The sequence below is a fragment of the Sorex araneus genome, chromosome 5 (genome assembly GCF_027595985.1).
Source record: "Sorex araneus isolate mSorAra2 chromosome 5, mSorAra2.pri, whole genome shotgun sequence".
Taxonomy (NCBI): domain Eukaryota; kingdom Metazoa; phylum Chordata; class Mammalia; order Eulipotyphla; family Soricidae; genus Sorex; species Sorex araneus.
In genome coordinates this window covers 22149257-22173948 of record NC_073306.1, presented here as the reverse complement: position 1 = coordinate 22173948, position 24692 = coordinate 22149257, and the positions used below count along the sequence as shown (strand labels likewise).

At 56.0% G+C, this 24692-nt stretch overlaps 1 protein-coding gene across 1 annotated transcript in view; it reads right to left on the bottom strand.

Annotated features, from left to right (window-relative positions):
* Nucleotides 1-14411, bottom strand: part of GLIS1 (GLIS family zinc finger 1) — a 178027-nt gene extending 163616 nt beyond the window's left edge. Inside the window, exons 1-2 of the mRNA XM_055139597.1 lie at nt 14328-14411; nt 13193-13475 (exon numbers count right to left, since the gene is read on the bottom strand). Of these exons, the coding sequence (XP_054995572.1) occupies nt 13193-13451 (259 nt within the window). The 5' untranslated portion in view covers nt 13452-13475; nt 14328-14411. The remainder of the gene's footprint in view (nt 1-13192; nt 13476-14327) is intronic.
* Between the last annotated feature and the right edge of the window lie 10281 nt (nt 14412-24692).

Here is a 24692-nt window from a genome sequence, read left to right as displayed (position 1 = left end):
CGAGCCAGAGCGGGCGCAGAGGGTGTGGGAGGCCTGAAGGGGGAACGCCAGGCCCAACCTGGGCTGCCGAGGCCAGGGAGGAAGGGCAAGAGAAGAGCTTCCGCCAGCAGGAACCGCTGCGGGGCAAGGCCAGCACTGCCCAGCCTGAGCGGGCCCCACCGCCCACCTCCTGCCCCCTGTGCCCGGCCCTCACCACCCTGACCTCACCGGTCCTCAGCCGCGCTCACTCCGGGGCCGGCCAGCAAACATTTCCATGTTCGACGCCAGCACACCGCGCTCCGGCCGATTGTCTGAGGTCACTAGGCCGAGACTGGCTGCAGCCCAGGAGTCGGCTGAGGACAGGGGCCCGGAGGAGGACCTGGGGCCCGGCCAGGCTGCGAACACTCGCTCACTGTCCACGTGCCCTCTGGGCTGGGCGCCCACCGGGTGCCCCAGGGTCCAGCCCAGATCCGGGGACACCACAGTCATTCAACGCACTGGTGCATGAACCCAGGAACAGCCCGAGCTAGACCCGGCCCGGCCCACTCCATCCCGGACTCTCCAAACAGTGCCCCCCGCTCCAGCCCGTCCACTCCAAACTTCCCCGGCTGGCCTGCCATCGTCTCCCCACTTCACCGGGGAGGGGGGCAGGGCTCGGGAGCAGCCGTTCAGGGGAGCTGGAGGGAACGCCCAGGAAGCTCCTTCTGGGCCGCACACAGGTCAGTCTCTGGAGTCCTGCCTCCAACCGCCCTGGCCTGCTCCCTCGGCAAGCCAGAGCCGCGGGCACTGCGGCGTGAGCTCTCCGCACAGCCCCAAGGGCCACGGAGCCAGGCGCATGCAGTCCTCATGGCTCAGGAGACAGAGTGACCACGGGGCTGGGAGGAGGCTCGGGGCCCCAGCACTCACCTCCCAGGGAGGCCTGGGTTCAATCCCTGGTAACACACACACACACACACATATACACACACACACATGCTCATACACACACACATGCTCATACACACACACATACACACACATATACACACACATGCTCATACACACACACATGCTCATACACACACATACACACACATATACACACACATGCTCATACACACACACATGCTCATACACACACATGCTCATACATACACATATGCACACACATATACACACATGCTCATACACACACATGCTCATACACACACATATGCACACACATATATACACACACATGCTCATACACACACATATACACACTCACACACACATACACTCACTCATACACATTCACACACATTCACATTCACACACACCCACTCACACAGACTTACACACATTCACACACACAATCACATACATACACTCACACACACACTCACACAGACTCTCTCTCTCTCTCACACACACACACATACACACACACACACTCACACACAGTAACCATGGGCAGTCAGTCAGAAGCTGAAAAGACACGGTCACTCTGGCCGCGGGAGGCGGTGTGGCAATCTGGACCAGGACTGGGAGGCACAGGGAGTGGCCAGGAGGGAGGACGGGCAGGGCGGGCAGTCGGACTGGCGAGAACAGTCGCCTCCCCGGCCGAGCACGCTGGGCAGCCACAGGGCCTCTCGGGGGCTCTGTCTTCCTCTCTGCAAACCGGGAGAGGCAAGCGGGGCGGAAGGGGGAGGCTCCAGGGGCCTCGGCTCACAGTGGCTCAGCCCAGGTGGCCGTGCCAGGGCCGTCCAGACGCGCAGGGGCGTCAGGGGTGGGGGAGGGGGATCAAGGCCGGACGGTGGAATTTCACGTCTGAGAGCCGCTCCCAACCCCTTAAGCCAGGGAAGGGGTGCGAGCGTGCACCGGAAACACCGCCAGCACTGCGACCGCGGCACTGTCCTGCACAGCCCGGGGACAGGGGCTGCCCTCACGCCCTCGGACAGAACCTCAGGCGCTCTCCCACCTTCCCGCAGGAGCCGAGACGCCAGCCAACCCGATCTGTGTCCACCAGCACCAGGCTAGACCCGAGTTCCTCCCACGCTTCGTATGTCACCCCCCAAAAAACAGAGAGGATGGGGTGTCACGGTGTAGAGGAGAAACAGCACCCGCAGACCTGCCTCCAGAGCAGCCCCGGAACAGTCCAACAGCAAGAGCACTGTCGTAAGGCACACCTCCTCCAGGCTGGCCCCCCACGCGCACACACAGTGCTCTGCAGACTCACGTGCGGAGCCCTGAGGCAGGAATTCTCCCCATCTGACAAGGGCCTGAACTCAGAGTTCAAGGAAGGAAGGCGCCCAAGTCCCAGCTAGGGGTACAGTCAGGACCCGAACCCAGCAGTGATGTCAAAAAGGCATGAGGTCACCTTGGCACGTGAGCCCTGCCCTCGGGGGGTCCCCACCTTGCCGTCTGGGTGGAGTCAGAGCTGGGCAGGGCTGGGCCGCTCACCAAGCTCGAGCCAGGACGGTGAGAAGTCAGTCCAAGTCCTCCAGTCCTGGTTAGTACTGAAGGGGGGTGGGGGGCAGGGGGCACCAACCCCACCCCACCCCAGCAGGGCAGCTGAGAGTCGCCTCCATCTGCCTCCTCTGGACCGATTTCTAGTTCTAGGAGCCGGCCCCAAGTCCTTTACCGGTGCAAGATCTGGGCGAGATGTGTGGGTATCTGCTCCAGTATCTGCTCCATGACCCACACGAGACACCGTGTACTGTGTGTGACCCTTGAAAGAAGGGTGGTGACCACAGGGCAAGGCCACGGGCCAGCCCCAGGCCCAAGCCTGCCCCTGCACCTGCCTACGGCTGGGCTGACAAGGGGCTGCGACCACACCACCAGCTCCCCAGAGAGAGAGAGAAGAGACGGGAAGACTGGATCTAGGCCAGGAGAAAGGGCAGTGTGTTCAGCCTCGGGAGAAGGACCACGGATGTCAGCCCTTCCTGTCCAGGCCGCACCCGCCCCACATCGCTGGGCCCCCATTCTGAGCAGAGGCCCTGTGCCGGGTCCCCAGGGAGGAGGAGGCTGGCCCCTGGCCGGAGGACACACATGCCAGCATAATGTGGCTGGGCTGCCCGTGGTCACCGGGCCGGCCCCTGCCCCAGCTGCGCTCAGCGCCCGCCCTGCTCCTCAGATGCCCACTTTGAGCCCACCGCGGGCCGGCTGCAGCGGCAGTGAGTTGAGTGCTTGCTTGGCTCTGTTTTCTGCAGTGCTGGGGGTCGAACCTGCGCCAGGGAATACGAGGCCATGGTTCCGCCTCTGAGCCACACCCCTGCTCCAAAGGTGAGCACTTGAACGTGAACGAGTATGTTTCCGGTGTGTTCCACAAGCTATTTAAGAACGGACAAAGATGAATCGAAGATGCTTACAGTGGGCCAGGAGTGTGGCTCAGTGGCAGAGCACAGGCCTCGCAGGGGTGAGGTCCTGGGTTCCATCCCTGGCACTACACATACACACACACACACACACACACAAGCACACACAAGCACATGCACTCACACACATACACACACATGCACACACATGCACGCATGCATGCATGCACACATGCACACACGTGGACACACAAGCACACATGTGCACACACATGCGCACATGCACACTTATGCACACTCATGCGCACACACATGCATGCATGTGTGCACACTCACACACACAAACTGCACATACACGCGTATGCACATGCACTAGAAGAAAAGGCTCATCGTGTACAAATAAGAAAAGAAAGGGGGCTGGAGTGATAGCACAGCAGGTAGGGCATTTGCCTTGCATGCGGCCAACCTGGGTTCGATTCCCAGCATCCCATATGGTCCCCTGAGCACCACCAGGAGTAATTCCTGATTGCAGAGCCAGGAATAACCTCTGAGCATTGTCAGGTGTGACCCAAACAGAAAAAAAAAGAAGAAAAGAAAGGGGTATAGCTCAAGTGGAAGAGCACTTGCTGGGCTCCGAGTTCAATCCCCAGCACTCCACGGCCCCTGAACACTGCTGGGTGTGGCCCTGGTGGCCCTGAGCACCCGTCCTCTGAATACCACCAGCTCCTCGGTGGGCTGAATTCTGCCAGAAGTGGCCCGGGGTAATTTGGCATGACTGGATGTGGCCCACATGGGAGAAAAAAACAAAATTTAAAAAAAAAAAAAAAAACAGAAGGAAAAGTCAAGCAAAGATTCCAGGTCTGGAGAAGTGTGAGGGCCAGGAGGGCAAGCAAAGAGACAGCAGGAGCTGGGGCTGACCTGGCGAAGTTCCAACCCCAGGCCGAGAGAGCTCGGGGTCTTCCTGCTGGACAGTACTGGCCAATACCTGCAAGCAAGCTGCAGTTCTAGGGACGGGCTTTCGCGTGTGCGCCAAGGGTGCCGGCAAGCCCATGGCTCTAAAGGAGGTGTGAAAGCCTGCAGCAGACGGGAAACACGATGTTGGGCTGGAGCCCGGGGGCAGGGCACCAGCCCTGTACTGTAAGGTCCTGGGTTCAATCCCCAGCACCAGAAAATACATCCCTATCTCATATATACCGTTTACAATATGTAATGCAACTTACACAAAGATGCAAATATCTAAATACAAATCTACTTCCAAGAACTTTTTTTTTTAAATTTAATCCTTTTGGTTTTGGTTTTGGTTTTGGTTTTTGGTCCACACCCAGCAATGCTCAGCGCTTACTCCTGGCTCTGTGCTCAAGGATCACTCCTGGCAGGCTCAGGGGAACCGCAAGGGGTGCCAGGGATCAAACCCCGGCCAGCTGTAACGCAAGCAAGCACCCTGCCCGCCCCCGACCCCTACGTACTCTTAAAATCAGTCACCTCCCTGGGCCTGCTCCCCAACCACAGAACCAAAAACCCAAACCCTGCTGGCCCGTGCGCAGTGGGAAGACCTGTGTCCTTGCGTCTAGACAGCCTGGACATCCCTGCCGTCTGGGAAGGGAAAATCACAAAGGTTTCGAGCCGGCAGTTGTTAAGCAGTCTTGCTCTCCACCCAGCCCTCACCCCGACGCCTCCCCTCACCCCTCCATCTGCTGCAAACGAGGCATCTGAAAGCCCAAAGAAGAGTTTTCCGGGCGAGAAGCGCAGAGAGAGGCCTTCTCGCACAGAGCGCTCCCCGCAAGTACAAATGACTGTTTGATCAATCATTTGGCCTCAGCGTGGGATTTGGTTAGAATTAAAGCCATCTGGGGGGAGAGGGGGGGAGGGAGGAGACGCACAGGCGGGAAAATGACCCACCCCCTCCCCCAAAAAGCATTGTTAAACTGTAACGGGGAAGGCGGTCAAGACTCTCGTGTAATTGCAGCCTAAGCCACTTAATCCTTCAGCACATAAAGCAACTTCTTTTATGACCTTTTCCCTTTAAAAAGTAAATCAGAAGATGCTGCCTTGAATTCAGATATCTCTGAAACACGCTACCCATCCCTCCCAGAGAAATATCCTGTTTCATAAACCTTCTTCAAGAGACTTGAAACTGTAGATCACTAAATGCCTAGCTTTAGGCATCTGACATTCCAGAGAATTAATATTTAAACTTATTATAGGAAAAAAAGAATTGAGTTTGGTTGAAGCATGAAATATTAATAGTGTCTCCAAATTAGAAACCCTATTTTGTTTCGCGCTGGAAATGCCGAGGTTATTACCTGGACTTTACAACTCAAAGAAGATAAAATCCACGGGCCGTCGAGATTAAACACGTAATTAGGGCCGCTTTCTCCGGAGAGAGAACGGAGCGCGGCAGGTTTGGGACTGGAAGCGATTGAGTTTCATTTTTACGACACACTTAAAATACATTCTCATCCTCTGCAGGCGGGGTTGCACTCCAGAGGACGGAGCTACTTAACCACTGAAAATGGTCGAGGGCCGGGAGTGTGCAGGGGCTTATTCTCGGCGCCTGCCGCAGCCGGCGTTTGGAATGGACCCACTGCTGAGCGGAGCCTGGTCACTTTCTCTGTTTGCGAGAACGAAAGTATTAAGTGGTTTGGGATAAAAATTAAGCTTCAATTGACACAGTGGATCCTGGCAGCCTCTGCCGGCACGTGTAATTTATTTACAGGGTTGGAAAGTCGGCAAAATACATCATCAACTCTTACACAAACTTCTACTAGGTATTAAATACCCAGGCCTCAGAGAAGTAATTCATATAGTCCAGCCACGTTCCAAAATAAACCCAATCTCCGGCCCTCCGGAGAACTTAAAACAGCAAACGGGATCGGAGCTGCAGTCGGGTTTCTAGTGCTCCCCGGTTTCTGGCTCAAGTCTCATTTTCCATCCAACCTGTTATTCAAAAACAAAAGCCACATCTCAAAGAACAATCTGGCGACCAAAGGGACCCTGATGGGAAGAGGGGCGGACCACATGGTGATGAGGGCTGACCCCACCGTGTCCCCGTGGCCCCGCTCAGCCACTTCCAAAGGTGAAGCAAGGCCCCGGCAACACAGATTTCTGCACTTTTACCTTCAGAGTAAGTATGAGACTGAAAACATACACCCACACAGACTCATAATCACACAGTCACACACACGGAGACTCTATCATGTATGCACACATTCTCATCACACATTCATAAGCACTCACATTCACACACATCCATACACTCACACACTCACACTCATACACTGTTACACACATACACTCTCATGGATTGTCACTAACATACACACACACATGCAGTACTCTCATACACACACACACACACACACACACACACACATCCAGGGCCATTTGGCTCACACATCATTTGACACAGAAGACCCATCTCCCACAGACTGACTCTCCAGCTCACTCTGACTGCTGGCCTGCTCCCCCTCCCAAACCCTTCCTCATCCCTCCAAGTGCTTAATAATAAATAATTGGCTAATAGATGCTGAGCCACCGTGCCCAGTGAAGCATGCCTGCAGGCTGGTGGGGCCGTGAGGAATTCTCGTCCAACAGATGGTTTCTGAAGTTGTAGAGCAAAGAAATCTCCCAAATTGTGCAAAAGGCTCAAATAGGCACCAGACGCTGCAAGAACGGCTGCTGCGGATTCTCACAGACGACCAGTGCCTTCACAGCCCCCCGAGTCCTTGCCCGGGGACCCTGCGCCCCAGCTGGTCACAAGGTCCTTCCCCAGCCCTATGGCCGGGGAACTCCCCGTGAGTGTTCCCCACACCTCCCTACCCCGTGGGCTGAGACGCAAGAGTCTGGGGAAGTCTGGTCGGGACCAGCCAGGGCTTTGGGACGCCTGGTTGCCGGAAGCTGCCGGGGGCCTCCGTGCCCTGCTACGGGGGTGGTGCAGAGCCAGCTCTGGCATCCGGCAGACTGGCTTCGAGCTCCACACTCACCTGCTCGCTCCCCGTGCAGCTTGGACCAACCTCAGCCGTTCCAAGCCTCAGTTTTTCCCCATCCATAAAATCCTTTCCTTCTAGGGCTCTTGGGCCTGCGTCAACACAACTGCAGCTCTCAAGTGCCTGGCCGGGCCCAGAGGAGTTCCAAGGGCAGGGCAAGTCTCTACGCAGGTCTGTCCCCGTCTCAGCCCCATCTGTGGGGACTCCCGGGGCACTGGAGTCGGAGAAACCCTGACGCGACCCAGCCAACTGCTTCCCATTTCACAGATGAGGAAACCGAGTTCCGGGGCAAAGGGAATGCCGCCACTCCCCATGCATGGGGCTGTAGCGCAGTGCAGGTTTGCACCAGCGGGCCCTTCCGAGCATAGCCACCGAACCCAGGCCACGGGACGTGCATGGTTCAGCTGCTGCACGGAGCACCCCTCTCGAGCGTCCGACTCAAGCGCTAACACAAACCGCCCCGATCCTCCGGAAACGCTCTGAAGGAACAGCCCTTTGGAGTTTCAGGGAAGACGGGAAAGAAAAAAACAGATGCTTCGAGTGACTTTAAACTTAAGAGCAATGGGTTAGGGTTGTCATCTCTCCACCCCCACCGGCCTCTGCTTTCTTTCAGTTTCTTATAAATAAGGCTCTGGGAGACCAAAGCAGCCACAAGTCCCTCCGCCCCCCACTTCTCTGCTTTTCTGCTTTCCTGAGTAACTCGGCTCTCTGCCGCGGACTTTGCTTCTAATGCTGAGAGCCTTTTTGCCCCCACTTCATTGTAAACTATTAATTCGGGCAGCAGCTGTTGATAAACAAGAAGTCCGTTTTGAAACTGCTAGAATCATTAGCGCAGAAAAGGGCTTGGGGCAGAAATATTTCTTTGCTCTATTTTCCTGGCCTGAGTATTACAGCTGGGCCCTTTTTTTTTGCATCCTGCTATTGAGTTTTTCAAAGTCTATTGCAGAACTTGTTTCATTTTTTTTTCTCCCCCTCAGAGTGGACTGAACATCTTTGTTTCTTTACACACAAAAATAAACGACCCCCTACCAAAAGAAACAATTCGACTCTTTGGGTCCATATTAATTGCAACTAAAACCTGTATTTGGAAGAAGAAAAAAAAATAACAAGCCACATACTGGAATTTATCTTTTGGTAAAATTATCTATAGAAGGTTGGGTTGTTGAAATACTCCCATTTTAGCTTCCAAATGGAATTCTTTTCCAAAAACACTGCAAGAAAGAAAAGAAAGAAAGGATCCTCTTTATACAAAAGCTGCAGTGGAGTGACACTCACCGGTCAACTTGCAAATAAAGTTGGTATTTATTTGTGCTTTATTTTTTCCCACCCCGCACCCCCCCTTAATCCTATCCTATCCAAAAAAGGATTGAAAACCCTATTCCAAACTTTAGTATTTTCCCCCTTTTCTAGGATGCTGGCCAAACTCCACAAAATAAAACCGAAGAAAATGATGATAATTATGCAACATTCAGAACAAAGAACATAAGAATATATTTTTTTTAAATGATTCATTGTGCACTTATGCCTGTAATGGGATTTTAACGCACTGTAAAAATAAGTGCGTCGGCTCGCTCAGCCTCTCACGCACACGTAACGCGGGGTGAGGGGTTTGGTTTTGGTTTTAGAAAGAGACCTGGGAAGGAAAAACCGTGCGCTTGAAAATTTTAAAAGTGCATTTTCGAATCACAGACGGAGCAACACAGAATAGCAATAATGATTCAGCGGCTCAGAAGGGTCCGAAACAGCAGCCCAGCTCAGCCCAACTGCCAGTAAGCCCAGTCAGACACGGCCATGGCCTACACAAAGCTCCCTGGCCACCCTCTGCACCCCCTCCCAGGTCACCCCGTCAAGTCTCAGCAGCCTCTCGCTTGCTTGGGAGACAGGAAGGGAAGAGAAATTCTAGCCGCAGAAGATTCTTCGGGAATCTTTGGGAATTAGATTTCCGCTACATGTCTATAAAAGATTTGTCGGCTACATAACTCTTGCGATTGTAGACGCAACATGCTCCTATCTTATTTGTAACCCCCCCCACCACACACACACACACACACACACACACACACACACACACACACACACACACTCGTTTCTCTTTGTCTCGCTGGGCTGACATTTGGCCAGCAGGTTTTTCTCCCCCTTATTTGAAACCTCAAGCACCAGAAAAAAAAAAAAATTTGGATCTGATTATTTCCGGATCATAGGACCAGCACTTTAAAATGGATGAAATGTAAGCAAATTGCCCACCAGAGCCGGAGGGGCCACATGCCTTTTAAAAGTGACTCCTACCTTCCGAGGGTGGCTGCCGCGCCACCTCGAAGCCACGGCCGTCTCCCCCAGAACATCGCAGGGGCTGCTCCTCAGATGAAGAAACGCAGGCAACGCCACCAAACCACCATGCCTGACCCGCCCCTAACACCCATGTGTACAGCTCACAACTGCTTTCTTTATTTAAAGACAAAAAAAAAAAAATCGACATGCATTCTAGCTATTTTTTTAAAAGTATAAAATGACTGCTTTGGGGCATTCCTAGGCCAGCTCTGACCACTGTGGACTCCCAGCAGAGCTGACATTCACCCTGCCCCACTGCCAGGATGCCAGTGCCGTGTGGGCACAGGGGACCCGTGATGCAGCCTGGGCTGGAACAGCAGCTCTGGACAAGCAGACTTGTCTGGTCAACTCGGACTCCCTCACTAGGTCCCAGCCCCGACTCACCAGTCTCCCCAGATCTGAGGCGGAAGAAATGCCCAAAGCGAATATATATTCAGCTCTCGAGAGGAGGTCTCGAACCCTGGATTTTCGGCCACCACCAGTAGACAGAGAGGTATACTGAAACCATGAGCTGTGGGACCAGGATCAACTATTTGGGCCAGCAAGGCCTTGGAGACTGTCCATTTCTGCACGCAGCTCGGAACGGAGCTAGGCGGCACAAGTCTGCACCCAAGTGAGGCGCCCACGGGGCCGAGAGCCCGTGTCTCAGCACCTCCCTGCCCACAGGGCACCCACCCTCTGCTCCACGGGGCAGCCCGCTAGGTGGGCGGGTGGAGGCCATGTGTGGGACACACGTTAACAACTTGTTGAGCGCCGTGCCCTCCTCCACACAGCCCCCATGCCCACCTCCCTCTGCTGTCAGGGCTTCCCCAAGCGGGGGGGGGGGGGTTCATAAGGAAGGAAGACGCGGCATCTGGGAACACGGCCTCCCCAGCTGCTGGGAAGCTGGATACGCGGGGCTTGGCCATGAACACATCCCGAGTCTTAGTGTAAATGATGACAGCGCTAGTCCACGACACTGCACGGCCCCCCGGCCTCCGGGTCTGCAGACACAGAGGACCCCGACATTCATGGACAAGCCAAGCTGCTGGGCTAAGGGCTGGCTGCCTTTCTCAGCACGGGGGGCAGAACACCTGGCACCTGGTCCCCCAGACTGAAAGGGACTCCCATCACTGGGCAGTAGGGCCCCCGGGGGCCTGCAGCCGGGGTCCTTGTGGTCCAGTTCACGCACTGGCTCACGCCGCCACACTCAACTCTCCAGAGGCCCCTTCTCTCTCAGTATCACTTGACCCCAGCCCTGTGGCCTACAGGATGTCCTGGCCACGCATCGTCCTTCTCTTTGGTGAGGAGAGCACGGCTCGGGCGCGGGGCAGGCTCACCTCTCGGGCCAGGGGAACGCCGTCGCGAGCGCACTGAGCACGTGACAGTCACCATCTGCAGAATGACCCAGCCTCTGCCCGCGCCCGCGTTCAAAGTCAATCTCGGTCTTTTAGAAATGAGGAAACGAAGGCTCCGAGGGGGAAATCATTTCCTCCCGAGGCCCCCCGATTAGAAGGGGCCGGGTCTCACGATTTCCAGCACAGTCAATAAATATTTTTCAATCGGTATTTCTGTCTGTTTCCAATAAGCCTACAACTCCGAGCTAGACACCAAACATTCTCAAAGCGGTGCGTGGTCGGGGAACATTCTGGCGGGAGCGGGGCAGTAAGTAGGTGCTGTTTCCTCCGGGGAACTGATGGGGGTGGGGGTGGGGGTGGGGGAGCGCATTTAAGAGAGCCGCTAAACTGCCGGGAAGCCGGGTTGGTCTCAGCCCATGGTTCTGAGCTTGTAACAAAGAACTTGGGTTGCAGAACAGAGGCGGGTTCCCAAAACCCTCAACCTAGGTCCACGGAAAATGCCCAAAGACACTGCCCGGACCTGCTGAGCAGCTGTGTCTAGAGGAGTCTCTTTCTTAGCACCCTGGTCTCAGTCTCCTCACCTTCCAAATGGGTATGACAAATCCAACCTACCAGCTCTGCCCAGAGGTGGGGAAGAAAACCATCTTTAGGTACAAATCAAAGAGGGTCCTCTTTCACCCATTCCTCCTCCTCTTCTGCACTATCCCAGTATAATCTGGATTCTCAGGTTTGGGGGAGGGGGAGGGGGGATTTAAAACTAACCGGTGTGTGGAGGAATAACTGGAATGAAAATGGGAAGATCTTATACAAACTATCCCATGAAACGTCTCTAACCCGGCTTGGCTCAAAGGCATTTTCTAGGTGTGAGGCATTTCCTAGATCTGAGGACAGCTCTATCTTGAGATGACAGTCCTCAGGTTTTTAAATGCAAAAGGCTGCCTCTGGGTACCGGGTACCGGAGGGGAGCCGGGAACACAGCCCTACAGAACCCTTCTACCCGTCAAGAGAGAACTTCCGGGGACTGCGGCAACGACACTCCAAAGGCTATCTATCCCTCTCCCTTTCGACAGGGTCCAGAAAGCAGCAAATATTTAAAACAACAGCAGAGGCATGGGAGGTGGCAATCAAGTCCAGTGGCTGAGCACCCACTTCTCGTGGCTAAGTCTCGGGGTTCCACCCCCAGCACCCAAAGTAAAACCGGTGAGACAGAAACAGTCATCTTCTAGAAAGTCAGGTGCTTCCATTGAAACATAAACAAGCCATCCTGAGTTTATTTCACTTCCCAGGCTCCAAAGGACACCGACGGCTATTATTTTTTACTCAGAGGTCTCTCTCAAACACACACATACACACACACACACACACACCCTTTACAAAAATCCTACTTTCTGTGAGTTGGTGGGTTTGATGCGATAGGCCTGATGCTTATAAAGTCATAAAACTGGTTTTGTCTTCCTTGGGAAACCTTTGTAGCAGAACCAAGGGGTCCCAAGGGCTTTGGGGATAATCAAAATCCCCAGGGATATTTTTGGGGGGTGGGTGGGGGTGGGGAGCGGGTAAGGAGGAAGGAGACAGCAGCACCTTAACAATTTCCCCAATTTTTGGTCAATATCTATCAGCGTGAAACTCATAAATAATGACTGAATGACCATTAGCTGTGATACGAACATGCTCAAGAGGATGTCACCACCGTCATGAGCCCACCAACTTCTGGGGAGGCTGCACCTTCTCCCCACAGGCCCTCCTGGGTAGCACCAGAGCACCCCAAGCGACTGCGACGGGACCCTAAGCCCCTCTGAAAATGACTGCTTCTCTACGTCAGGGCTTGACTCCGTCTAGATTAGAGACTCGTAAATTCTTCCATCGGGAGCCCAGAAATAATCTGGTGGAATTAATTCCGTGCTTGATGGATGGGGACGCTGGCCTCCCGAGACGGTCTCGCGGAAGGTCTCTGGTTTTTGTTTCCTAAAGAGATGGATACGGCCGGGAAGGAACCGGGAAGGGGCCCGCGTCGCGCGCGCGGGGAAGGCGCGCAGCCACCTGAGAAGCAAGTGGCCAGCTCTGGGTTACAACACGCGTCCCACGAGACTCTTTATCAGAAACCTGGAAGCAAAGCGCGACACGCGCGTTTCTGTCCCGTGCGCGTTCTAGCCGCGCGTCTCCTGGCGGGGTGCGGCCGCATCCCCGAAAGGGTCTCTGGCAAACGGCAGGGGGTCCCGAGCGCGCAGAGCGAGAAACTGAGGCCCGGGCGGCGCGCCCCCGCCCGCCGCGCGCCGGCCACACTCACCCTTGCCGGGGACGGCGGCCTTGGTCGCGCCGTAGTCGCGGGGGCTCCGGGGCCGCAGGAGGTCGTGGGCGCGCGGCGGCGGCGCGGGCGGCCGGGGCAGCAGCTCGCGCGGGGCCGCGTCCCCGCAGCCGCCGCCGCCGCCGCCCGCGACCCTGAAGGCCATGTGCGCGCCGGGCACGTGCCCGCGGCCGGGCGCGGGGGCGCCGGGGGCCTCCGTCGGCCGCTTGTCCGAGGGCGCCTCGGCCACCTCGCAGTGCATGGCGCCGGGGGGCGCGCCGGGCTCCTGGGGGAGGGACAGCGCGTTAGAGGGAAGCGGCCCCCTCCGCGCGCCGCGTCCCGCCCGGTCACTCCCGCGGCCCGCGCCCGCCCCGGCCGAGCCCGACGACCCACCTGGTGCCGCGCACAGGGGTGCTCCGGCGCTGCTTTTCCCCAGCGGTGGGGGCGCCGCCGCCGCCCCCCTCGCGCCCCCTCCGCGAGCCCGACCCTCTTCGCACGAAGGGGGAAACTGAGGTCGGGAGCGCGGGACGCGCCTGGCCGGCGTCTCCCAGGGAGACGCGGAGCTCGCGCGGGCGCCCAGACAGCTGGGAGCGGGGTTCGGGCCGCGCGCCTCCGGGGAGCCCACCCGGGACCTGTGGCGCAGATCCCCACCCCACCCCCGAGATCCACCCCCGAGCCCCCTAGAGCCAGGCAAACGGGAGTGTGGGGGGTGGGGGGATGCTCCCCGCCGCCACGCACACGCGTTCCACGCGCACCGAGACCCGCGCCCGCGCGCGGCGGGGACAGGGGACCCCCGGCTCGCGCAGCCCCGCCGCGCGCCGGCTCCCGCGCGCACCCCGCGCGACGCGCACTCGGGCCACGACGTGCCACACATACTGCACTCTCATTCACCCGCTCACTCGGCCGGGCCGCGCGCTCCACACGCCGCCGCTGCGGACCCCCCCGGCAGGGTCCCGGCCCAGCCACGGACCCCCGGAACTAGGGCGCGCGGCGGGGCGGGGGCAGAGACTCCCCTTTAACCCCGGGGCTCCCCGCGAGCATCCAAAGGCTCCCCGGGTTAGAACCTGGACGCACCAGCCTCGCACCTTGGGTCCCGCCGCCCCCGCCCCCCGGCTCCCCGGGTCGCGCCCCCTCTCACCTGGCCGCAGCTGCCGCAGCTTGCGGGGTCCACCGCTCCGCGCGCCTCCACTGGCGCCGCAGCCCCCGCAGCCGCCGCCGCCGCCGCCGCCGCGTCCAGCCGGGCGGCACCCCGGGGGGCGGGGGCGGGGCCGCTGCCTGCGCGACAGCCGCGCCGGCCAGTGACTCGCAGCGCCTACCTCGCCGCAGCCAATCGCGGCCGTGGGCGGGGCCGCGTCCAGGGGGCCGGGGCGGGGCCGGCCGCGCGCCGGGCCGGGGTTTGACAGGCGGCGGCCGCCGAGCTCCGCGCTGCCCGCTGGACTCGGGCGGCCGAGCCCGGCTGCCCCGCAGGGCGGCGCCCGGGCGGGCAGCAGAGCCCAGGACCCGGGTGCCCGCGGGACTGGCCATCGCGGCGGGGCGCAAGGGACGTTGGGCGGCCTGACTCGAGCCCACTCCGTGCCCGCCTCTCCCGGTGGCCCTGGACAGTCCCCCGCCCCCTCTCCGGGTCCCTCCGGCGACGCTTGTCAAACGGGACGGGCGGAACCTGCGGGGCGGAGGCGAACAGCGTGTTTCCACGGCTCCCTAGCGGAAAGCAACCGGCTCTCTGGAAGACGCCTTTGATCAGCGCGGGCCGGCGGCCTAGGGGGGCGCAGAAGCGAGGGCTCTCAGAGCACTTTTCTTGGTTTCGTGTTTTCTTTTCCCCCTGGAAAGAGTCCAGGCTAGACGTTCTCAGACTCCGAAGTTAAAAGACAAACAAACAAAAACAGATGCCCGGATCCAAAGTAGAAGGGATTCCAGTGGACTCTGGCTCTGCTGGGAAGGGGGGCCCCACCGTCCAGCTTCGTCGCGTGCCAACGGGGGAGCCTTGCTGTCCGGGGGCTTGAGACCCCTCGCCCAGCTCCCCGGAGCCTGGGAGGCGCGGGGAGCGCTGAGCCGTGTGTCCCAGGAGCAGTGGCTGCCAGGGGCCCGGAGCAGCTCCTCGGCTCCCTTCACTGGGGCCCAGGGTTTTCCCGGTGTGGACTGAAGCTGTCCACGGGCTGGGCCACTGGACATCCTGCCAGTCTCCGGGCGGGCCTGTGCGCTGGGGCTGGGGCCTGCGGTGACGACCTGGCCTCCAGCTGCACACACCCGCAATGGAGCAGCACCCTTCTGCACCGCAAGAGACCCGGGCAGCATCCCCAGGGCTCAGGGGGGAAACTCGGGATTTTAGAACCTAACACTCGATTTCATCACCAAGCAGAGTTTGTCATGAAAGCAATTAAGGGAAGACCCGGGTGAGTCACCAGTCACTTTCTGAGGAGATGGGGACTTCCTTCATGGTGGGGTCTTCCAGAACAGCTGCCCTGGGGCCAGGCCCAACTCCAGTGCTCTGTATAGTCCGAGCCGGCCCGTTGTGGGAAATAGGTACCAGATGCCAATAATCACTGTGCCTGAGCACAAGCCCAGGGTGCAGGGCATCACCCGGGTTCCGCAGGGACAGGGAGACAGGACTGCTGGGCAGAAGGGAAGGGCAGAGTAGTCTTTTCATCCACCGGTGGGCCAGGAGGGCCTCCCCACCCCCTCCTCACAAGTCCAGCGCTGACTCCACCTCCAACAGGCCATGTGACTCCAGGCAAACCTGACCCCCTCTGGCTCTCAGTTGCCCCCCTCACAGGGCTAGATCAGGGGCCTTCCGAGTTCTGCCCGCCAGAGAGGGCAAGAGGCGCGTGTGCTGGCCGGAGCTATGGTACAGCCAGTAGGGCCCTGGCCTTGCACACGGTCAACTCGGGTTCAACTCCCCACTCCCCAGGCGGTTCCCTGAGCCTGTAAGGAATGATCCCGGAGTATAGAGCTGGGAGTCAGCCCTGAGCATCCCCGATGCTGCCCAAACACAAACCAAAACGAGGATGGGGTGGGGGTGGGGAGGGGTCTCTGTCCCATTCCCCAGCCCCGACCCTGTGCAGGACTCTGGGAACATCTGCTGAAGATTTAACCCATAGGGACCACAGGCGAAAGCTCTGCCGGCTTTCCAAGACGCGGCCGCCTCCATCCATCACTTGCTGTAGGGTCCACCTTTCCTGAAGCAGCTCCCCGCCTGAGGAGGACCCTGGAAGCCCCCTTTCCCTGCACAGGGCCCTGACGGGGGCTGACGGGCAGATGGGGCCAGGGGGCCTGGAGAAGCAACAAGGTTACTCTGCGCATACACCAGACCTCTTAAACACTGTGTGGCAGGCTCCCTCTGGGCCTATTCAGAATCCCGGGGGGAGCTGCACTTTTTTCCTAAATGGAAACACAAGAAAGTGTTAACAGTGGCTAAGGGGATAGAGGGCGGCAGGGAGGCCTGAACTTTCCACCTTGAGTTTTCCTGAACTGTGTGTATTTTGTATCTACTCTATTATCCACCCTCCTTTTCAACCAAGTTATGTGAGCAGCGGGATTATGGATTGAATTATTTTTTCTTTACGCTTTCAGTATTAAAATAAACTCATTGATATTTTCACTGTCGAGAACCAAACAAAGAAAAACAAATAAAGCTCGTTTGCTCCCTGGGCAGGCCCGGAAACAATGTGTGCTTGCTCCTGCAGCCCATGGACCCACTCCGACTGTCTCTGGCTCTCCGCCCCATGCGGTCTCCGGGCAGGATGGACATTTCTATCGCGATCTGTCTGCAGACGCAAACATCACGCTCCCCTCTCCTGCTCGCCTCCTTACTGCCACATCCCTAGTTGGTTGAACAACCCCCGGGTCAGTGCACGAATCAGAATGCCGAGGATGCTCAGAGGCCCCTCCTTGCCCACGTTCCTGTATCTGATTTGCCATCAGTCCACCCAGCACACCTCTTCTTCCCCATCTGTATGATTGGACTTCTTCCCAATTATCCTTCTTGCCTTCCCAGCCATCCATGTTCCACACACACCTTCCTATCAGCCTCTGCAGCAGAGATCCGAACACAGCTCCCTGCTCGAATGGCACCATGCCGCCACCTTCCTTCCTCGGACATTGCCTAACACCCAGCTCAAGGGTCTCCATGTCCCAGAAGCTGTCCGAACCCTCAGGATGGCATTACTTCAGCTCTGTACGCCCACAACCACCTCGGCTTCAGTTATCTCGGAAGTACTTCTAGGGCTGTTTCTCTCGTACCTCTCGACCAGTCTGCCCCTCCCTTCCTTTACCTGCCGATAAAATTATGAAAGACCGTCCCTGCCTTTGCTGACCTGGACTCCTATACGGCATCCTGACTCTCCTGCGACCGTCCCCCATCACCAACAGTGTGCAGGGGTGAGAGCAGGTGATCAGTAAACGGTTGAGCAAAACGAGGTCTTTCCCCAGCCTAGAGTCTCCTGTGTCCTAAGGACCAGAAGAAGAGGGAAGAGAGGTGATAGATAGGACCCTGCTTACCCTGCCCCAATTTCTTACAGTGAGGGAAGAATAAATTCACTGGAGAACTATGTGCGGGATGTAGGGCTGACAATGCAAGCTCCCTTCATCCTTACAGCTCTGAAGAAGATTATCTCCTCAGCATAAAATGAGGCCCCCATAGCCATGCCCCCGGACTCTGTGCCAGGCTGTTTTCACTCGGGGCGCCGCCGAGTGGGGCAGATGAGAGCCCTCCCCGCCCCAAGGGACCCAGCCCCGGAAGCCGACCTCCACTACCCACCCGCTGCCATGCTCCAGGCCGCTTCCCACACGCTCCGGCCAAGCCTCACATATGAGCAAACATATTCCTGTACCGTGTGACCACTTCTGTGGCCATGCAACACATCATAAAACACTCCCTACCCATTCTCCTAACTGCCACACCATATTTGATGGGGTTCAGACAGTAGGCAATAAATCATAGAGAGCAATATGTATATATATATATATTTACATATATATATACATATGCATATACACATATGCAGAGAGTCTCTTGCCCGAGTGCCTGGCTGTCTTCCCGGGGGCCTCCTCAGAGGGGATGGGCTCCAGCTTCCCTCCCCACCCTGAGCAGAGCTCCCGGCGGCCGAAGACCTCCGGAGCCTAGCCACAGCCATGCTCAAGGCCCCTCTCCACGTGTCCGGACGAGCCTCATGCATGAAGGTACCGGCAGAGGAACCCAGGTGTGTGGGACCTGGGGCTGAGACCTCCAAGGCTACTCGGATAGGGACTGGGCCTGCCCCGCCCAGATTTCCCTTTTCCCAGTAGCTAGGCGGTCATACCCAGGGACTGTCCCTGGCGGCACCGTGTAATCCTGTCAACGGCCAGCATCCAGAGACTTTAAAGCAAGCTTCCGGAAGCGTGTGGCTGGCCATGCCATATCTTATAGCCTACTTCTCCCTCTGGGAGAACCTGGCAAACTACTGGGAACTTCCTGCCCACGTGGGAGAGCCTCGCAAGGTCCCCGTGGTGTATTAATATGCCAAAACCAGTAACAAGCTGGGTCTCATTTACCTGACCCTGAAAGAGCCTCTAGTACGGCATCGTTGGAAGGACGAGTAGAGAGGCTTCTAAAATCTCAGGGCTTGGACGAATGGAGACATTACTGAGACCGCTCAAGAAATTTGATGATCAATGGATGATGATGATGATGATGATAATGATGATGATGCATATATACATATTTTCAGATATATATACCTAAGCTCACACCTCCCAACCTTTAACAACATGTTAGTGATGTTAGTGATATCCTATAGAATGTCTTAATGGCTCCTGCCAAAATAGAACAATCTTCCTACTGTTTCCTATATGAACATTTTTTGTAAGCATGTTCAGCAGTTCTTCATAATAGACAATAATATATATATATAATATATGTATTATATATATATTTTTATAAGATTATAAAATATATCTTTCGGTTGTGTTTTGGGACAGGGATTGGGGCTTGGGATGGAAACATCCCGAATTTGGTGGTGGGAAGGTGTAACGGTGGTGGGATTGGTACTTGAATATTAAGTGTAATTAAATATTGTGAACTAACTTATAAAATAAAAAATTTTTTAAAGATTATCTCCCTCATCACTGACATGAGAAAATAAAAGTCAAAATTAAGGGGCTGGGGAGATAGCTCACCAGGCCACTTTGCACACGTAGTCCTGGGCCCAATCATCAGTGCTATATGGTCCTCTGAGGAGCAAACCCCCAGCACTGAGCCAGGAGTAACTCCAAGTACTGAAGCTCAAAACTGAGTAATTTGCCAAAGTTCTCACAGTTGGGAGTGTCACCTCCTTTACAACTCATTTTAGATAAAAATTCCAAGATACGGAAAACAATATGAACAGTCCTCAAACAACTGAAAATTGACCCAGCAGTTCCACTTCTTGGCATTCACCCCAAGGACCCCAAAACACTCTTCAGAAAAGCATTTGCACCACTACGTTCATTTTATCGTGTACTACCACACACAAGAGCCAAGATCTAGAAATAACCAATGTATCCAAGAACAGAGGACTGCATAAAGAAATTATAACATACACACACAACAGCCCTAAGATAAGATAAAATCATGAAACCTGCAGCTACCTGAATAAATCTGGAGAGTATCATGCCGGGTGAAATTAGGAGAGGGACAGAAACAGAGTCATCTATGGCCTCTCACAGATGTTGTATATAAAGTAACATAGTAAAGAAACTGATGCTCCAGGACAATAGAAACTGAGAATTCATCTCTAGCAGGAAGAATATTACTGTGGAGGGTTTGGGGAGTAGGGGGCGTGGTGGCCGGAGGGGCTTGGAGGACACGGGTATGCAGTGGAGGGAAGTTGACACTGGTGGAAGGTGTGGTGTTAAGATTTTTTTTTTGCATGAAACCCTGCCAGTATCAATATTGTAAATCATAATGCCTAAAATAAAAATTTTTTAAATCTGTTTTAATGCCAAGATAGCTGAGATGTGATTCAGTAAAAGCACACGCCTTGCATGTATGAGGCCTTGGGTTTGATCCTGGCACTGCAACAGGAGTGCCAAGACCAGTCATTGAGAAACTGGGTCTCTTCTACAAGTGGAACCAGAACAACGGGAGATCCAGACCAAAGAACAAGTTCATCCCAATTTCACACCATACGCAAAAAAGTAACTCAAAACGGAGCAGCTTCCTACAACCATAAAAAGACCTATAACCACAAAAACCACTCAAAACACAGGTGATTTTCAGGATTTGGGTTTTGGCAGTGGATTCTTAAGATGTGCCACCAAAATAGCAAAGACAAAAGTAAAAAACAGGTCCATTTTTACTTCATTAAAATTTTTAACTTTGGGGCATTAAAGGACAGTATGACGATAGTGAAAAGACAGCCAGAAGAATGAGGTAAAATATTTTTAATTTTACAGGGTCTCATATCCAGACTATAAAAAGAACTGTTTGGTTTTGGTTTTGGTCATGGGCCACATCTCGCTCTGGGCTGAGGGGCCACTCCTGGCGGTGCTTGGGATTCAGATCAGGGCCAGGGCTGCGTGTCTCTACCTTAATATGGACCCCAGAGGAACCCTTACACCTCAGCAGAAAGACAGGTATCCCTGTCACAACACGGGCGAGGCTTGAGCAGACATCTCCAAAGGAGACACACATAAGACCAACAAGTATAGGAAAAGACACTCGACAATACTCACCATTCAGGAAATGAGAATCAGACCCACCCCCCCACCCCCCCCCCGTAGTGAGATATCGCTGAACACCAGGACAGCGATCATTTAAAGTGGGCCTGGGCAGGGATCGGCATGAGGGGACACACATTAGCAAGCAAATGGAGAACTTGCTAGTGGAAGTGTTAAATGGTTTGGTCGACTGCAGAAAAGGGTTTACCGTTTTTTCAAACATTTAAATATACAATTACGATAGGAGCGGCAACTCTACTCCGAGTTGCCCAAGAGAATATTATTGTGGAAGCTGGAAGCTATCTAAATGATCACCGATGAATGCAGGGAAAGCAGATTAGGATGTATCTAGACTACACTCACAAACACAAGGGATGTTTTCTCAGCCATAAAAAGGAAAGATGTACTGCGCAGTCTACACCATAGATCAACTCAAAACCATGAAGCGACATCAAAGGAGAGCCCACTTACAGAAAATACCTGTAGTTAGTAAGCCCATACAGCGTGGTGGTTGCCGGGGCCCAAAGTGATGGACCAAGAAGGAATGTCTGCGGGGCTGGAGTGATAGCACAGTGGGTAGGGCGTTTGCCTTGCATGCAGCCGAACCGGGTTCGATTCCCAGCATCCCATATGGTCCCCTGAGCACCGCCAGGAGTGATTCCTGAGTGCATGAGCCCGGAGTAATCCCTGTGCATCGCCGGGTGTGACCCAAAAAGAAAAAAAAAAAAAAAAGAAGAAGGAATATCTGCTAAGTAAATGTAGGTTTCCTTTTGGGATAATGACTTTTTTCAGAATTAGAGCCAGGAGATGTTTGCACAATAATTTGTATGCACAAAATGCCATTGGATTGGGGCGCTTTTATTGAAAAATGGATTTGGGGTCACACCTGGTGGTGCTCAGGAGTTACTCCTGACTCTGTATTCAGGAGTTACTCCTGGCAGTGCTCAGGGAACCAATGGGGATAGAACCTAGGTCAGCCGCACGCACCCTAGCCGCTGTACTATCACTCTGGTCTCTGGTTCACTTTTAAACGGTTCATTTTATATTGTGTGTTTCACTGAATAATAATAATAAAAAAATTAGGGTGTCTCCCCAGCAATGCTCAGGAGGCCTGGGGGCCCCTCGTGGTGACTGCCCACCTCGCAGTGAAGGCTCGTGGGCTCAGTGCTCAGGCCCAGCAACCCTGGAGACAGCAGGGCGATAGCTGGTAGTACTCAGGGGACCATGTGGTTCCAAGGGTTGAACTTGGGGCCTCATGCATCCCAGGCACTTTCTCCAGCCCTCTGAGCTACCTCCCTAGCCCTACAGAAAATAAGTTAACTACAATTTTAGAAATTGTCTGCCTCACTGCCAAGTCTGGGCTTCCCTCACTGTGTTTTGAGCTTTGGTAGGGGACAGTCTGAAAGGCCTTCTACAGGGCAGGGCACTTACCTTGCACGTGGCCAACCGGGGTTCAATCCCTGACATCCATATGGTTCTCCGAGCCCCAGCAGGGGGAGAACCCTGAGTGCAGAGCCAGGAGTAAGACGTGAGCACCCCTGGGTGTGGCCCCAAAGCCCAAACCAAAATAAGCCTGCCTCAAGGAATGCAGTGACGTGATGTGGACAGGCAGAGCGCGTGAGCAAGCCGCCATCCTTGGCTCCCCGGCACCACGGGTGCCAAGTGAAGATGAAAGTGTCCAATGTGCTGGGACTTCCCCGGAGACCCAATGAGACGGTGGAACGAGATAAAATCAACCAGGAAATGCAAGCTGAGGATGACGATGATGGATGAAATGTCGACTTACTTCATCTGCCACTGTAACAATGATCACCTTTGAAAAGGAAAACAGAGGAGGAGGCAGGGCAATAGAACAGCTTTGGGCAAGGCTCTTGCCTTTCATGCGGCCGACCTAGGTTCAATCCCCAGCACCCCAGACGGCCCCCCAACCCCACTGCCCCAAGCCCTGCCAAGAGTGATTCCTGAGCACAGCCTATGTGGCCTGGAAACAAAAGCAAAATATGAAATAAAGGGACAGAGAGAGGGCACAGAAGGAAAGGTGTGTGCAAAGGTCACACGCACCTCATTTGGGTCTCAACACCTCCAGGGTCGGTCACAGCACAGAGCCAGGAACCGCCCTTCAGCACCACAGGGTGTGGCCCCAAACCAAATCGGTAAAAAAATAAATAGCTGGGGAGAGAGCTGAGAGGTAGAACATGTGTCTGACACCTCCAGAGTTTAAGGCGCTTCACCGCCTGGTCTCCCAGGAGTGAGTCCCCCAGCACCACCCACCAGGGCCCAGGGCCCCCGAACATAGCCAGGTATGGTCCCTATCGAAAAGGAAAGAAGGGGGCTGGAGCGATAGCACATCGGGTAGGGCGTTTGCCTTGCATGCAGCCGCCCCAGGCTCAAGTCCCAGCATCCCATATGGTCCCCGGAGCATCACCAGGAGTAATTCCTGAGTGCAGAGCCAGGAGTGACCCCTGTGCATCGCTGGGTATGACCCAAAAAAGAAAAAAAAAAAAAAAGAGGACCAGAGATAAGACAGGGGTTATGCCTTGCAGGCAGCTGACAAGGGTTTGATCCCTGGCACCACTTTCGGTCCCTTAGCCCACCCAGGAGTGATGCCTGAGCGTGCCAGGAGTAAGTAAGCCCTGAGCACTGTCAAGTGTGCACCCAAAACCAAAGTGTGTGTGTGGGGGGGAGGGGGGCGTGAAGATGTTTTAGGTAAAATCCTAACTATGAACACAGAGCAGAAGTCTGTGTTCCATCACATGACACAGCCTCGTCCTGCCGGGTCAGGGGCTGGTCCCGGGGCAGAGCCCCAGCTCTGGCAGCCTGAGGCTGCACGTCCCACCCCTGGTCCCGCCGAGCCCAAGACCCGGCACGGGGGCTAGAGTGAGGAGCCCAGAGCGAGGAACGGGGCCAGCCAATGAAAGAACGCTGACCCGGGGCCAGCGCAGCCTCGGGCCCCTCCAGAGCATCCCGCGCCCGGGGACAGAAGCGTTTCTAGTTTGATTAAGCCGCCGTCCTCTTTGGGCTTCCAGACCCTGGCAGCCAAACTTGCCCCGCCCACTGGCCCGAGAGCCCCTTCCTCACCTGTCCCCTCCGGCCCTCCGCTCCCTGCAGGCGCCTGGTTCTCTGCCACGGCCGTCACCGCCCCACCACACACCTCATCACCCCTCCTGCCCTGGGCCCCGGGCTGCGGCCGGTCACTGTCACCGATGCCGTCCCCCGCCCTGGGCCCCCTTCTCCCCCCACCCCCGCCCCTCCCCCCGTGCCAGCCCCTTGCCCCCCAACGCTCCACAGAGCGGCCCACACTCATCTCCCACACAGGCTCTCTCTTGAAGACCCTCCCAGCGCTGGCCCGCCTCAGAGCAGCAGGAGACGCCCCTGGGGCTGCCAGGCCTGACGGGGTTTGGTCCTGGTCTCTGCCCTCGCCCGCCCGTCTCTCCTCCCCTCAGCCACCGCGCCCTTCACTCCAGACTCTCCCGTGAGCCTGTCAGGCAGACGCCCCGCCTCAGTGGGTCGCCTCTGTCCTTCCGTCCCCTGGCCCCTGGCCAAAGCTTGGCTTATCAGGCGGCCTCCCCTGAGCTCCTCAGGGGAACCCTGCCCTCATCCCCGGCCCCCCCAGGATGCCCGTGTGGGGCCCGCCCCTCCCCGCCTCAGCTCCTCAGAGCCCTCTGGAAACGTCAGTCGGCAGGTTGCTGTTGTTGGGGTGGCGGTGGGGGGGCCTCAGGAGTGACCCCTGGCAGAGCCGGGGGTACCTGGTTGGAACCAGGGTCAGCCATGCAGGGCCAGCGCCTTACCCCCGGTACCAGCTCTCCAGTCCAAGGCAGCTTCTTGTTATTGG